This window comes from Hylobates moloch, unplaced genomic scaffold (assembly GCF_009828535.3).
Source record: "Hylobates moloch isolate HMO894 unplaced genomic scaffold, HMol_V3 SCAFFOLD_23, whole genome shotgun sequence".
Lineage (NCBI taxonomy): Eukaryota > Metazoa > Chordata > Mammalia > Primates > Hylobatidae > Hylobates > Hylobates moloch.
Genome location: NW_026652298.1, coordinates 5,161,196 through 5,177,802, shown reverse-complemented (window position 1 = coordinate 5,177,802; position 16,607 = coordinate 5,161,196). Strand labels below are relative to the sequence as shown.

The window sequence follows — 16,607 nt, the reverse complement described above, 5'->3', positions numbered from 1 at the left end:
GAAACAATGGAGGCCAGAAAGCAATGAGTTGACATATTCAAAGAAAAAAACAAACAACTGTTAACCAATAATCCTATATCCAGCAAAGTTACCTTTCAAAAATGAAGGCAAAATAAAGACATTCTCAGACAGACTAAAAACAGAAAATCTGTTTCTGGCAGATCCACCTTACAAGAAACACAAAAAGAAGTTCTGCAGGCTAAAATCAAGTAATACTAGACATTTAATTGAAACTACATAATAAAATAAAGAACACTGGTAAAGGTAATTATATAATTATAAAAGAGAAATAAATGTCTTTTTCTCTTCAATGATTTAAAAAGCAGTTGTATAAAACAATATGTATACATTGTATTATTGAGCCTGTAACATACCAAAATGTAGTATCTTGGCAGTAACAGCATAATGGAGGTAGATGGGAGCAAAACTGTTTAAGGTTAAGGCAGTAACTCCAGGTAATAACATGAATCCACAGGAACAAATAGAACCAAAAATGATAAATAAGAACGTTAATATAACAAAAGCTATATATACACACACTTGCTTTCCTTTCTTCTATAAGCTTTAAAAGTAATAAAAAGTGGCCGGGCATGGTGGCTCATGCCTATAATCCCAGCACTTTGGGAGGCCGAGGCAGCTGGATTACCTGAGGTTAGGAGGTTGAAATCAGTCTGGCCAACATGGTGAAACACCGTCTCTACTAAAAATACAAAAAATTAGCTGGGTGTGGTGGCACATGCCTGTAATCCCAGCTACTTGGGAGGCTGAGGCGGGAGAATCACTTGAACCTGGGAGGCGGACGTTGCCCTGAGCTGAGATTGTGCCACTGCACTCCAGCCTGCCTGGGCGACAGAGTGAGACTTCATCTCAAAAAACAAAACAAAAAAAAAACAAAAAAAAACATAAATAAAAAATTTTCAAAAAGTAATAAAAAGTACATAAAATATTAATCATAATAATGTATTGCTGGATTTGTAACATTTATAGATGTAGCATGTATAACCATAAAAAGAGAGAAAATGGAATAGAGCTATACAGAAATAACACCTCTATATCACACTGGAATTCAGTCAGTGTAAACCTAAAGCTTATTCTAATAATATGTGTATGGAAAGCCCCAGCAAACACTAAGAAAATCTCTCTCTCTCTCTCGCTATATAAATATACATATATATACATGTACACACACATACATACACGTGTATGTATATGAAATCTTTAAAAAATTAAAATGCCACATTAGAAAAAATTCACATGATGCAAAAGAAAGCAGTAAAAGAAGAGAAAGACACGATACACAGAAAACAAAAATTAAAATGGCAGCTGCAAATCCAACTATATCAGTAATGAAACTCAATGTGAACAGATTAAGCAATCCAAAAAAGGAATAGATTTTCAGATTGGATTAAAAAAACAAAATCCAACTGCTGTGTATGCTGTGTACAGCACACACACTTTAAATTTACTGATATAAATGACTGAAAATTTAAAAATGGGAAAAATATTATGCTAAGAATAATCAAAAGAAAGCTCAAATAGCTATGCCGATAGAAAACAAAATACATTTTAACACAGCTTGAAAACACATGAAGCAAAAACTGATAGAAATGAAGGGAAAAATAGATAAGACAACAATAATAGTTACGAGACTTCAATACTCCACTTTCAATAATAGATAGACCAACCAGACAGAACGGTCTGCAAAGAAGTCTTAAGACCTGAAGTTCTAAACCAATTAGACCTAAAGGACATCTATAAAACATCCCACCTTAAAGCAGCAGAATACATATTTTTCTCAACTGCACATAGAACATTCTGCAGGACAGACCATGTCAGGCCATTAAACAAACTTAGAACAATTCAAAACTACTGAAAGAATTCCAAGTACATTCTCGACAAAACAAAATTAGAAATAATAAAGACAAAAATTTGGGAAATTAACAAATATGTGAACATTAACACTCTCCTAAATAACCAATGGGTTAAAGAAGAAATCTAAAGGGAAATTAGAAAATACTTTGAGATTAATGAAAATGATAAAATATACTAAAATTTATGGAATACAGCTAAAGCATCTGTAGAGGGAAATTTATAATTGTAAAAGCTCTATTTAAAAAGAAGAGGTATCTCAAGTTAATAACCTAATCTTCTACCTTAACACATTGAAAAAAGAATAGTAAACTAAACCTATAGCAAGAAGAAAGGAAATTAAAAAGATGGGGCATAACCTAATGAAATAGAGACAGAAAAATAGAGGGAAAAAATTAGTAAAACCAAAAGCTCATTGAGAAGATTAACAAAATTGACAAACGTCACCCAGAAGAAAGATTTAAACTACTAGGTCAGATATGAAAGAGACTACTAACGACCATACAAAAATAAAAAGGATTATAAAAGAATACTATGAATAACTGTATTATCAATAAATTACAGACAATCTGAAGAACATGCCATACCAAGTAGAGACTGACTTAGTAATCTCTTAGTAAACTACCCATAAAGAAGAGCACAGGCTGAAGTGGCCTCATTGCCAAGTTCTACCAAATATTTAAAAAATTTTGAATGTCATGAAGATATTGGGGAAAAAATATTTAATACTAGTTCTTCAAAAACTCTTCCAAAAAATGGAAGAAAAGGGGAACACTTCCTAACTCATTCTATGAGGCCTGCATTACCCTAATACCAAACCCAAACAAAGATGTCACCAAGAAAACAATAAAGCAACATTTCCTATGAATACTGGCATTAAAAATCCTCAGTATTTCCTATGAATACTGGCATAAAAATCCTCAAAAACATACTACCAACTGAATCCCGATACATAAAGAGAATAATATATCATGACAAACTGGGATTTATCTCAGAAATCCAGTCATGTTAACATCTGAAAACCAGTTTATGTAATATATCATATCAGAATACAAAATAGAATAAAAAGCAAAAACCACATGATCACCTCAATAGGCACATAAGAAATATTTGACAAAATATTTATCTTTCATGAGAAAAACACTCAACACACCAGGAACAGAAGGAAATTTTCTCTATTTCTGGGGGATATGGAAGGACAGGTGAATGACATAGGTTTCTTTTTGAGATGATGAAAATGTTCTACAATTGACTGTGGTGATCGATGGTTGCAGATATCTGCAAATATACTAAATGTCACTGAGTCATATACCCTAACTGGGAAAATTGTACAGTGTGTGAGTATCGTCTCCATAGAACTGTTTAAAAAAAAGAAACAGGCTGGGCGTGGTGGCTCACGCCTGTAATCCCAGGACTTTAGGAGGCTGAGGCGGGTGGATCACAAGGTAAGGAGTTCGAGACCATCCTGCCTAACACGGTGAAACCCTGTCTCTACTAAAAATACAAAAAAAAAAAAATTAGCCGGGCTTGGTGGTGGGCACCTACAGTCCCAGCTACTCAGGAGGCTGAGGCAGGAGAATGGCATGAACCTGGGAGGCGGAGCTTGCAGTGAGCCAAGATGGCGCCACTGCACTCCAGCCTGGGCGACAGAGCGAGACTCCGTCTCAAAAGAAAAAGAAAAAAAAAGAAACAAAAAATGTCAAACCTACAGTGAAAGGAATCTATAGCACTTCAGTACAGGTAAAAATATTCTGCCCTAGCAAAATTCTCGTATAGACAAGTTATGGAATGAGTAAACTGGCAAAGGCGTGCTAGCTTTTCCATCTTGGGTTACATAAATGTCCATGAAACCACTGTATTTAGCACTCAATGTCACACTTCCAACTCCACATAAAAAGAGAATTTAATAGCTGTCAGAGAGGCTTAAATAAAGACTACTCTGTCCAGTTAACCTCATCTCCTGCAAGGAAGATCATAGCTACATGAAAACAATGCATGTGTCTCTCTGAGTGTGTGTGTGTGCATGTGTGTGTGTGTCTGTCAGGGAGATTTGGGGAGTGGAAGGAAAGCACCACCATTTAATAGTTTTCTCATGGTTGAGGTGATACACAGAAAATATAAAGGACTGGCTTGGCGCGGTGGCTCGCACCTGTAATCCCAGCACTTTGGGAGGCTGAGGCAGGTGGATCACCTGAGGTTAGGAGTTCAAGACCAGCTTGGCCAACATGGCGGAACCCCATCTCTACTAAAAATACAAAAATTAGCCGGGTGTATTCCAAAACTTAATTCCTCATGGCAGAATTTATTACTGCTTCTCTTCAGGTAATACTATTTCTTCTTAGACCGATTTCATAAGCCTCAAAAAACATTTCACTAAAAATTGATATACAGTTCTAATTTAAAGATAACAGTTTACCTTAACATTTGACTTTTTTGAGAAATTCACCACTACTCCCCAACCAAAGTCATCTCCTTCATTCTTTACCTAAAAAGAAAGAAAAGCAAGTAAGCAAGAATCAAATGTATATCTACAAGGCAATTTCAGCCTTTCACACCTACTTGTAGACTAATAAAGCTTTCTGAATTTTCTGATAAAATATCTTTGAAAGAGCATTGCTAAATTTAAGAAACAAGGTATTAACCCTGCAGGAAAAAAACATGCCAAATTTCATTTTAGAAATTGCCCCTAGAACAGCAATAACAGGAATCTCTCAGTTGGCAAATGAATGCTGAAAATGACAGAATGTTCCAAGGATATAAATCTTTTATATCTAATGAATTCATCCAGAACTTAAAATTGCCTTATTTTTCATATAGTTATATGAATAGTTATATGAATATAGTTATATGAATAGTTATAGTTAGCATTTCATAACCAGAAATATTTTATATGTTAATTCCAAAACTATCTACTGCAATTTATAGTCCCCAAAACAAAAACCAGTGGTGATTAAAAGGCCTTCGCATAAGCCCCTAAGTTAGTGCCATGTGAAACAGGTAAAATAATATGATTAATATAGATCAACTATTGTAGCAGGAAGCATTTTATCAGGATAAAAAATAAATTAGAATCTTTAACAAAAATATGTTTAAATGTTGAATTATTCAAGTATTTTATGAAGAAACAATGACATACCTTTACCAAACGACCTGGTTGTAGAAAAGGTAAGCAGTATTTTGGTTTGTGAATATATTCTTCAATTTCTTTACCCAATTTGGCAAGCTGCTGTCTAATCTTATAATAGATTACCACACTTTCTTCATTGGGAATTACTATTTTATTATACTGTTCTTCTGAATTCTTTACCTCTGTAAATAGAACACATGTACAAAATTAAAAAGTTATACATCTTATTTAAGTTATACCCAAGACATAGGATTTTTTCTATTAGGTTGGTGCAAATGTAGTTGCGGTTTTTGTTTACCTTCCTGTAAGTCTCTATGTGTTTAGCTATCCAAAAGCTCCCCAAACCCTGTCCTCTTGTGCCTTTTGTGGAGGCTTTATTGGATAGACATGACTGACAACTGCGAAGAAATGTGGTTGGTTACAATCTATTACTAACAGACTGAGTGGGAAAACCCAGCAAGATCTGCCCATTACGATTTTTGTTTTTGCGCCTTTCCGTATAGCATTTCTTCCTCCAAGGTATGACGCAGGATCTCTTTTGAAATGAGTGCCTTGTGACCTAAAATAAGACAAGGTAGGTCAGAGAATTTTTTTAGGTCAGTCTCCAAAACAGAAAAACTGGAGATGATTCCTGCCTTGGGGAGAAAAAGCAGCAGGTGAAAGGAAGGCAGCAGAAGGTCAGAGAGAGAATCTATCTTCTGGGACCCGCTTCTGACCCAACATTATAACAAAAGACTAATAAAGGCTATGGTAGTTATAACCCAGGAACCATGGACAAAAACCAACCAATAAATCACAGGCCACACCCTGGTTTTTTGTTAATATGGATCTCATATTAACAGGATATATAATTTCAAAGATATTGGCACATTATTAGACTTGTATTTAGTCATTAATTAGATCAGTCTACCATTAAATGATATGAATATATCTCTTAGGGTGAGGCCATGCAGGTTTGCAGGCTTTTATTTGATCTTGCCTGGTTTTAAAAGTAGGAGTCATCTTGGCAAATATACAGTTTTATATTTTTAGGCATTTGGTATAATTGAACTAGGATATAATTGTTTGGAGCTTCTTTAGAGGTATTAACTAATAGTGGATTTTTAAAATGTGTAACTCCGTTTTTAAAATCCATAGCCTTTTTTTTTTCTTTTTTTTTTAGAGACGGAGTCTCGCTCTGTCGCCCAGGCTGGAGTGCAGTGGCGTGATCTCGGCTCACTGCAAGGTCTGCCTCCTGGGTTCATGCCATTCTCCTGCCTCAGCCTCCCGAGTAGCTGGGACTACAGACACCTGCCACCATGCCCAGGTGATTTTTGTATTTTTAGTAGAGACGAGTTTCACCATGTTGGCCAGGATGGTCTTGATCTCCTGACCTCGTGATCTGCCCGCCTTGGCCTCCCAAAGTGCTGGGATTACAGACGTGAGCCACCAAGCCCGGCCTTTTGCTTGTTTTTTTTGAGACAGTCTTGGCTCACTGTAACCTCTGCCTCACAGGTTTAAGTGATTCTCCTGCCTCAGCCTCCTGAATAGCTGAGATTACAGGCGTGCCACACCATGCCCAGCTAATTCTTGTATTTTTAGTAGGGACGGGGGTTTCACCATGTTGGCCAGGCTGGTCTTGAACTCCTGACCTCAAGTGATCCATCTGCCTTGGCCTCCCAGAGTGCTAGAATTACAGGCGCGAGCCACCACACCTGACCTATAAAATCTATAGTTTTTAAATACCCTTCCTTCTTTTTTAAAAAAATCTATGGAAGGGACATTAGAATTGGCCACAATGTTGGTCTAGATTTTAGGCAGCAAGAGTAGCCTAGCACTATCTCCTCCACATTGTATATTTAGATGTGATAAGGTTATACGGGTATAGAACTAGTGCCATTTAATTAATGAAGCGCTACAGTGAATTCTAAAAAGATCTAAGAGATTTGTTTCCACTTTAATCGCTAATATCATGGGCCTAATTACAGTCACTGCAATGGCCACCACTGCCGGAATGGCATTACACCAATCCATTCAAACGGCTCATTCTGTTAATGATTGGCAAGCAAATTCCACCCAAATGTGGAATTCTCAACAAGGCATCAATCAAAAATTGGCAAATCAATGATTTAAGACAGTCTGTTATTTGGTTCGGGGAATCGGGTAGTGAGTCTCGAACATCGCAAGCAAATGCAGTGTGATTGGAATACTTCGGATTTCTGCATCACCCCGTGTTCCTGTAACGAGACTGATCATTCATGGGAAATGGTCTAAGGACATCTTCTAGGTAGGGAAGATAATTTATCATTGGACATAACTAAATTAAAGCAACACATTTTTGAAGCCTCTCAAGCTCACTTACCCATTGTGCCTGGAGCTGAGGCGTTAGATCAGGTGGCAGAAAATCTTTATGGATTAAACCCCACAACTTGGATTAAGTCTGTTGGGGGCTCTACTGTAGTAAATTTTGGTATTATGTTTCTCTGTTTAATCGGCTTGTTTTTAGTGTGCTGGACCAGTCAAAGAATCCTGCATCAAAATCGAGAGAATGAACAAGCCTTCATCACCATGGCACATTTATATAAAAAGAAAGGGAGAGATGTTGCGGGAAGTCAGGGACCCCAAACGGAGGGACCGGCTGAAGCCATGGCAGAAGAACGTAGATTGTGAAGATTTCATGGACGTTTATTAGTTCCCCAAATTAATACTTTTGTAATTTCTTATGCCTGTCTTTACTGCAATCTCTAAACATAAATTGTAAAGATTTCATGGACACTTACCACTTCCCCAATCAATACCCTTGTGATTTCCTATGCCTGTCTTTACTTTAATCTCTTAATCCTGTCAGCTGAGGAGGATGTATATCGCCTCAGGACCCTGTAATAATTGCATTAACTGCACAAATTGTACAGCATGTGTGTTTGAGCAATATGAAATGTGGGCACCTTGAAAAAAGAACAGGATAACAGCAATTGTTCAGGGAATAGGGGAGATAACCTTAAACTCTGACTGCCAGTGAGCCGGGCGGAACAGAGCCATATTTCTCTTCTTTCAAAAGCAAATGGGAGAAATATTGCTGAATTCTTTTTCTCAGCATGGAACATTCCTGAGAAAGAGAATGCGCACCTGGAGGTGGGTCTCTGAACTGGCCACCCTGGGCGTAGCCGTCTCTCATGGTCGAGACTGCCGGGGTGAAATAGACCCCAATCTCCCATAGCGCTCCCAGGCTTATTAGGAAGAGAAAATTCCCACCTAATACATTTTGGTCAGACCGGCTGATCTCAAAACTCTGTCTCCTGATAAGATGTTATCAATGACAATGGTGCCTGAAACTTCATTAGCAACTTTAATTTCACCTCGGTCCTGTGGTCCTGTGATCTCGCCCTGCCTCCACTTGCCTTGTGATATTCTATTACCTTGTAAAGTACCTGATGTCTGTGACCCACACCTATTTGCACACTCCTTCCCCTTTTGAAACTCCCTAATAAAAACTTGCTGGTTTTTGTGGCTCGTGGGGCATCACGGAACCTATCGACATGTGATGTCTCCCCTGGACGCCTGGCTTTAAAATTTCTCTCTTTTGTACTCCGTCCCTTTATTTCTCAAGCTGGCCGACGCTTAAGGAAAACAGAAAAGAACCTACATGAATATCAGGGCAGGTTCCCCGATAATTAGGCAAATAGTTGTATTGATTTTCAGTCTATTTTGTCAGATGGGATGAAGGTACAATTCATCCTACATGGCTCTTAGGAATTTTGATAAAAGGGTTAAATATATAGTTGCAGTTTTCTGTTTAGGAATTATCTCTTTTTAGCATTTGTAGTGGTAGCCCTGGTCTTAGGACCATTCTATCAGGTAAAGAAGGAAACAAAAGTTGTTCTTTTGAGGTACTGTGTTTTAAGAAACACAAGTGTTTTTTTGGCTAGGCACAGTGGCTCACGCCCATAATCCCAACACTCTTGAGAGGCTGAGGCAGGAGGAGGATACCTTCAGCTCAGGAGTTCAAGACCAGCCTGGGAGAGACAGTGAGATTCCATCTCTACAAAAATAAAAAATTAGGTTGGTGTGATGGTACACACCTGTAGTCCTAGCTACTTGGGAGGCTGAGGTTGGAGGATTCCTTGAGCCCAGGAGGTTGAGGCTACAGTGAGCTATGATTTTGCCAGTGCACTCCAGTCTGGGCAACAGAGTGAGACCCTGCCTCCAAAAAAAAAAAAAGTGTTTTATGTATTTTTATATATATATATATATATATATATTTTTTTTTTTTAAATGTTTTTTTGAGACAGTCTTGCTCCGTTGCCCAGGTTAGAGTTCAGTGGCACAATCTCGGCTCACTGCAACCTCTGCCTCCTGGGTTCATGCGATTCCCTGCCTCAGCCTTCCAAATAACTGGAATTACAGGTGTGTGCCACCACGTGCAGCTAAATTTTGTATTTTTAGTAGAGATGGGGTTTCGCCATGTTGGCCAGGCTGGTCTCAAACTCCTGGCCTCAAGTGATCCACTCACCTCAGTCTCCCAAAGTTCTGGGATTACAGGCGTGAGCCACCATGTCTGGCATTTTTTGTATTTTTTATGTCACGTAACAGTAACTAACACAGAAGAAGCCTTCTGTGACTCCATGTGTGAGGGTTTTTCTTCCCTACACACCAAGCAGTAGATGCCAGCTGGGTGTCCTCTAATTTAATTTTGACATTATCCACCTGGAGACAGCATCGGGTCTCACAGGTTGAGAGTTCAGTCCCCAAGACTGCCCCCACCCCTACCCCCACTAGTCACAAGTTAAGGCCTCCAAAATTTTAGACACTAGTCACAAGTCACAAGTTTAGACACTAGTCACCAGTTAGGGCCTCCAAAAAGTTTAACAAATTGAAATTTTTACAACTTCCTCTTTAGGTCTGATTATTTTTGTGTGTATAAGTAGCTCACAAAACTCAAAAAAACACATTTATCAGTTTATTACAAAAATATTTTTTTTCTTTTTTTTTATTATTATACTTTAGGTTTTAGGGTACATGTGCACAATGTGCAGGTTTGTTACATATGTATCCATGTGCCATGTTGTTTTGCTGCACCCATTAACTCGTTGTTTAGCATTAGGTATATCTCCTAATGCTGTGCCTCCCCCCTCCCCCAACCCCTACAAAAATATTTTTAAAAATAGATAAAAAAATATATAAGACAAAGTCTAAAAAGGTCCCAAACACAAGAGCTTTTGTCCCCACAGAGATGGAGCGCACCATCTTCCTCAACAAATAAATTTTTGTTTCCTTCCTATAAGTCTCTTCATATTTAGCTGTCCAAAAGTTCCCCAAATCCTGTCCTCCCTGGACATTTTATAGTGACTTTTAATTAGATGGACATAATTCACAACTATATATATATAATTAAACAAAAAATACATAATCTAATACTAATGGAGTAAAAAAACCCAAGAAAGCCCATTTATTTAAAATTTTTGGGTCTCTCTATACAACATTTCTTCCTCCAAGACATAAGACAGAAGAATCCCCTTTAAAATGGTGGCCTTATGACCTATAATAAGACAAAATAAGTAAAAAAAAAGTATTATGAACAGATCTAAGACAAAAAGACCAAAAAAAAAAAAAGAAAAATAAAAAGAAACAACCCTGCCTTAAAATAAATAAATAAAAAACAAAACTAGGTTAAAAAAAAATCTAATTTCTAAGATCTATTTCTAAGGCCTAAAGTGCCCCAACGTTTTAACAAGACTATATACAACAAAGGGTATAAAAATTATAAGCCAAAAACCATAGACAAATACACACACACACACCACAGTTTTAAATTTTGGTAAAATCCAATTTCTTTTTTTCTTCTGTTGTTCACGTTTTTGGTGTCACAGATAAGAAATCACTGCCAAATCCAAAATTATGTAAATTCACACCTATGTTTTTTCCTAAGAGTTTTAAATTTTTAGCACTTATATTGAGAACTTTATCTATTTTGAGTTACTTTTTGTATATGGCATGAGGTAAGGGTGCGACTTTATTATGCATGTTGCAATCCTTTTGTTTCAGCACTACTTGTTGAAAAATCAGTTGACAACAGATGTACAGGTTTACTTCTGGACTCACAATTCTACTCCACTGATCTGTATCGAACTGCTCTATGTAACCAGTGTGCTTCAGTTTCTTAATCTGCAAAATGAGGATAACAATAGTGCACATATCCCCACAAAGCTTTCCTAGGGACTGACGAAAGACACAGAATATACTTAGCTAACGGTATAGCTCATGGTAAACAGAAAACATATTGCTACTGTATTGTTAATATGTTTATTTATCATCAACCTTTTCACAGACTGTTCCTAGAGCTCTAAGTTCTAGTCTTTTGTACTACCTTGGGCATACTGCATCATTCTGGTTATTTTTAAACGAACTGCATCACTGCTTACAGGAGCTGTATTTCAGTCATTAAAGACTACAATACCATCCATAACAACATGCATTATGGCAGTAAACATTATCACGAAAAAAAATTAAACCCTATAAAAGAATATTTGACAGACTAAAGTCATTAAGAGTTATATGAAAATGAAGACTGTATACTGAAATGATGATCCTGCTGCCCCGCCCAGAGTTACATATAACATTCTATTTGTAGGAATAAGGGGAGCACTAAAGGCAGCACAGACCAGAGGAATTTAAGAAAATGATATAAGGAAATATCTATGGGGGTAACAGGGAAGCATCCAGGAAGATTTTTTTTTTTATATCACTCCAAATTACTTCAGTGTTCAGACTATTTAACTAATGAGTCAAAAGTTTGAAAGATATTTTAAGAAGTCACATTTATTTTGTATCCAGGACTCTAACTACAGCTACATACCACTCCAGAAAATTATTAACTTTAGGTACAGTCTTTTTTCTCCATATTAAACAAACAAAAATCAGTTTCTCTAATCTTTTCTCATGTTAAAAAAAACTGGTTTTATGTCTTTCAAAATTGATAATATACATGTAACAAATTAGAAAACGAAGACATAAATTAATGAGGCAACTTGCTTGTGAGACTGCCACTATGAAGCAAATTAACTTAATTTAAGGATAGTACCTCTTCCACCCCAATCAGACAGTTGAGCAACTTTAGTATAAGAAGCTAGTTTAACTGCAGTGCAATTGAGAAGACCCCATGGGTCACCGCCATAGGAAAGCCTCAGAATTTCAGAAGATAGCATGTAAAATATGCCCATAAACTCTTAAGACAGCTTGCAACCAATTTCTTCCTCTCGAGGAAGATCAGAGATGGTAGTTGCAAAAACATATTTATAGTATATAATATAGTATATAATAGTGTATGCAACAGATAAACCTGGGAGTGACTGGGAAATGAACTGCCATGCTCAGAACTAAGCAAATTTTACAAAGTAAAAGCATAGATTGCTTTACTGCTCTATGGCAATACTATCAGTTTTTGCAACAAGCACTTACTGAGCATTTAACATAGATTATCTCATTTAATTCTTATAACTTGGATGCACTGTATATTATCCCAACTTCATAAACAAACTAAGGCTCAGGTAGCCTTGATCCAAGCCCTCATCTAACTGTATAGCTCTTCCTATTACCACTGGCATTTTAATGAAACTAAATAAAAAGACTAAGTATGTATTTTTCTTTTCAGTAAGGGTAGAGTAAAATCCAAGGACCTCTATTCTTATGGTTCACTGAAAAATGTACTGTTGATTAGATAAATCAAAACGAAAAACATCTCATATATGTGAGCCATCTGTTACAATGAATAAAACATTCTACCAATTCTACACTTCCAAAGACAATAGCCCACATTTTAATTTTGGTATCTTTAAGGTGGTAAAAATAATACCAGTGCCTTGAAAAGGCTCTAGTAGTATCTGCAACAAAAGAAGTATACTCCTGCAAGTAATGAGTGAAAATAGGAATGAACTCCATTCAGGATGTATTCTCTCACACTACATGGTCTGTTTGATCATTAACACTCAGCTCTGCAAACTATACTAGAGGTGTTTCAATTCCCTTATTTCTCTTTCATCACTCAAATTCCTACCCCTTCCATTAAAAAGTATGTTATACTTTTGACAGTATTTTTACTTACTGGTTTCAGGTAGTTAGAAAAACAGAGCCTGCCCCTTTAAAACCAGAGGTAGAGAAATGCAGGGATAATTCAATTCCAAGTAGATACAAGTATACAGAAGCAATGCCAGTGAGCAAAGATCATGTTACTCACAATCCTTTTAAAAGGTTAAGTCAGAACCACATTGAAAAAACAAAACACAAAAGCTGGGGACTGTGAAGACAGAGGACATGAGATGGAAATGTCTACCTAAATGGAAGAAACCGAGGCAAAATTAACAGTTTATGTGGGCCAAGGCTGAGGACTGCAGCCAGAGATACACTTCTAAGTTCGGGAAGTGCTCTAGAGACAAAAGAGGGGCTCAAATTTCTAAAGAAAAAGGGATAATCGGGGCCAGGCACAGTGGCTCATGCCTATAATCCCAGCACTTTGGGACGCCGAGGTGGGTGGATCACCTGAGGTTGGGAGTTCAAGACCAGCCTGACCAACATGCAGAAACCCCGTCTCTACTAAAAATACAAAATTAGCTGGGCGTGGTGGTGCATGCCTGTAATCCCAGCTACTTTGGAGGCTGAGGCAGGAGAATCACTTGAACCTGGGAGGTGGAGGTTGCGGTGAGCCGAGATCGTGCCATTGCTGCCATTGCCTGGGCAACAGGAATGAAACTCCGTCTCAAAAAAAAAAAAAAAAAAAAAAAGAAGAAAGAAAAAAAAGAAAAGAAAAAGAGATGAATTAGAAGAGGGGCTAGATTACAAAAGCTGTCAGGAATTCTCATTGGTAAACAGAAATAACACGGGTTAGTGACTGGCTATACAGTGGCTTCAAAAGGTAATTATTTAGTTCCAAGGGTAGGAGACTTGAGACTTGACGTTGGTTATATTTCAAATTACTTTCTCGGCCTGAAAATTGAAAGGGGCTCCCATTCCTCAGGTAAAAGGTTTTCTTTTTAATTTCTCAGAGAAATGGTGGAATGTTTAAGTTCAAGTGAGTAGTAGAATCCTGCTCTAAGTCATACTGAACAATCTCTGGGTCCAGCCAGAAGTCAGAAAACAGGCTTTAAAAAAACGGGATAATACTTGGGAGTTTTCCCTCTATCCTCCACTGTACCAGGGATGCTTTTAAGAAGTAATTTACTGCTTATCAGAATGTAAAAAGAAAAAGAAACAAAATAAACGTAGGTGCACCAATATACACTTCTGTTTCACTTGGTTATTCAGTCTCCAAAGCAGTCTAACTGCTAGCTGTGCATGTATGTATAATTATCCTACTCATGCATGACTGTGCTAACTGCTTAGGAGGAATACTTTAATTTCCTTTTTTAAGTATTAAACTAGCTTGTAATCTTACACCTGTTTCAACAACAGCATCTGAAATTTCCATGATATAAGGTAAAATTAATACTAAGTACTAATCTGATTTTAATACCTCCTTAATTCACACTCAAATCCAAAGTGTATTTAAACCTTGTTCATCTTGATTATTAATTTTATTTTTAATACAATACAATAAAATTTATTATAAATACAATTTTTGGTGGGAGAAGGGGATTTATAGCTCTTTTAAAATACACTTCTCTGAGACTAGAATCGTACTTTTCTATCTCTTTGCTAAGACCATAGTGTATCTGCCAAACGAGGGGCATTATTAATAACTTTTACAAGAAATTAATAAAATGTAATATGATTTGAAATTATACATTTGTCATGTTATAAGGTTTTTAAAGAAATATTCAAAAATCTGCTTATGGAAATTTACTAAAGGTGAGTGTTGAGATCATCCAGCTCACATTTTAAGAAACTGTCATCTCTGATTTTTTTTTTTCAATTAGATTACTACATTTATTCTCATCACTTTATTAATGGTGAAACCCTGTATCTACAGAAAATACAAAAATTAGCCAGGCATGGTGGCACATGCCTATAGTTCAGCTGAGCTGGAAGGATCAATTGAGCCTGGGAAATTGAGGCTGCACTGAGCTGTGTTCGTACCACTGCACTCCAGCCTAGGCGACAGAACAAGACCCCATCTAAAATAAAGTAAAATAAGAGTGGAATTGTCCTATATACTCATGATAGAAAGGAATCTCCAATTTGTCTTGTTAAATAAATCATGATACAGTTATAAAATTGAAATATTATTCAGTCATTAAAAATCATGATTTCATGAAATTAAAACTTTTTGTTTTTTGTTTTTTTTTTGAGATGGAGTCTCGCTCTGTCGCCCAGGCTGAAGTGCAGTGGTACAACCTCGGCTCACTGCAACCTCTGCTCCCGGGTTCATGCAATTCTCCTGCCTCAGCCTCCCAAGTAGCTGGGATTACAGGTGCCCACCACCATGCCCGGCTAATGTTTTTGTATATTTAATAGAGATGGGGTTTCATCATGCTGGCCAGGCTGGCCTTGAACTCCTGACCTTAAGTTATCTGCCCAACTGGGCCTCGCAAAGTGCTAGGATTACAGGTGTGAGCCACCGCACCTAGCCGAAATTAAAACTTTAAAAGCCAGAATCAATGAGCTACCAAATACAAAGCATTTAATAAAAGGCTAGGCATAAGGTAAATATTTAACAAATGATATTAATTATAAGCATTATCATTACCAGTATAAGTATCATTATTACAAAAACTCCACATCTAATTTTGCCTTTAAAAAGCAAACTTATTCGTGAAACAAAATAGAAAAACTCCAAAGTGTTAACAGTGGTTGGGTAGCTATTTCTGTGTGAGATTACAAATGATTTTAACTTTCCTCTATCTTTTATTACATTTTTTTCCTTTTTACGATGACTACGCACAATATTTTTATAAGATTTATCCAAACCAGTGATTTATTTTTTTTCACATTCAAGTGACAACCAGTACTTTAAATCGTTGCCTCCATTTTAGCTTTTAATCAGCTCTTATGACCAACAGTCACACTACCCTCTAAGGTAAGAATCAATGTACAATTCCACTTGAACATAATTACCATAGGACATTTACTTTTTGTGCTTTAGTAAGCATTACCTTAATATTAAGAACTGAAGATTCCAAAAAGCTAAACTCTAATCCAAGTTAAAGCATTATATTTCCCTAAACATTCACAGGCTTATGCCAGGGCACTCTTTCATAATGAGAAATGGTGAAAGGACAAGGCTAATACGCATGTGCTTCTTTTTTTTTTTTTTTTTTTTGAGTCGGAGTCTCCCTTTGTCACCAGGCTGGAGTGCAGTGGTGCAATCTTGGCTTACTGCAACCTCCACCTCCCGTGTTCAAGCGATTCTCCTGCCTCAGCCTCCCAAGTAGCTGGGACTACAGAAGCCCGCCACCATGCCCAGCTCATTTTTTGTATTTTTAGTAGAGACGGGGTTTCACCATGTTCGCCAGGATGGTCTCAATCTCTTGACCTCGTGATCCACCCGCCTCGGCCTCCCAAAGTGCTAGGATTATAGGCATGAGCCACTGCGCCCAGCCGCATGTGCTTCTTACAGGTCAAGTTTTAATATACTAGGCTTTGTGTTATTTCATTATTCAGGACCATGAATTATATGACATATATGCACAAGACAAGAATTATA

General features: G+C 37.1%; 1 protein-coding gene across 1 annotated transcript in view; it reads right to left on the bottom strand.

The window, feature by feature from the left end:
- Positions 1-16,607, bottom strand: part of MTREX (Mtr4 exosome RNA helicase) — a 122,068-nt gene that overhangs the window by 42,549 nt on the left and 62,912 nt on the right. The window contains exons 17-18 of the mRNA XM_032145182.2: positions 5,006-5,178; positions 4,286-4,354 (exon numbers count right to left, since the gene is read on the bottom strand). Coding sequence (XP_032001073.1) covers positions 4,286-4,354; positions 5,006-5,178 — 242 coding nt within the window. The remainder of the gene's footprint in view (positions 1-4,285; positions 4,355-5,005; positions 5,179-16,607) is intronic.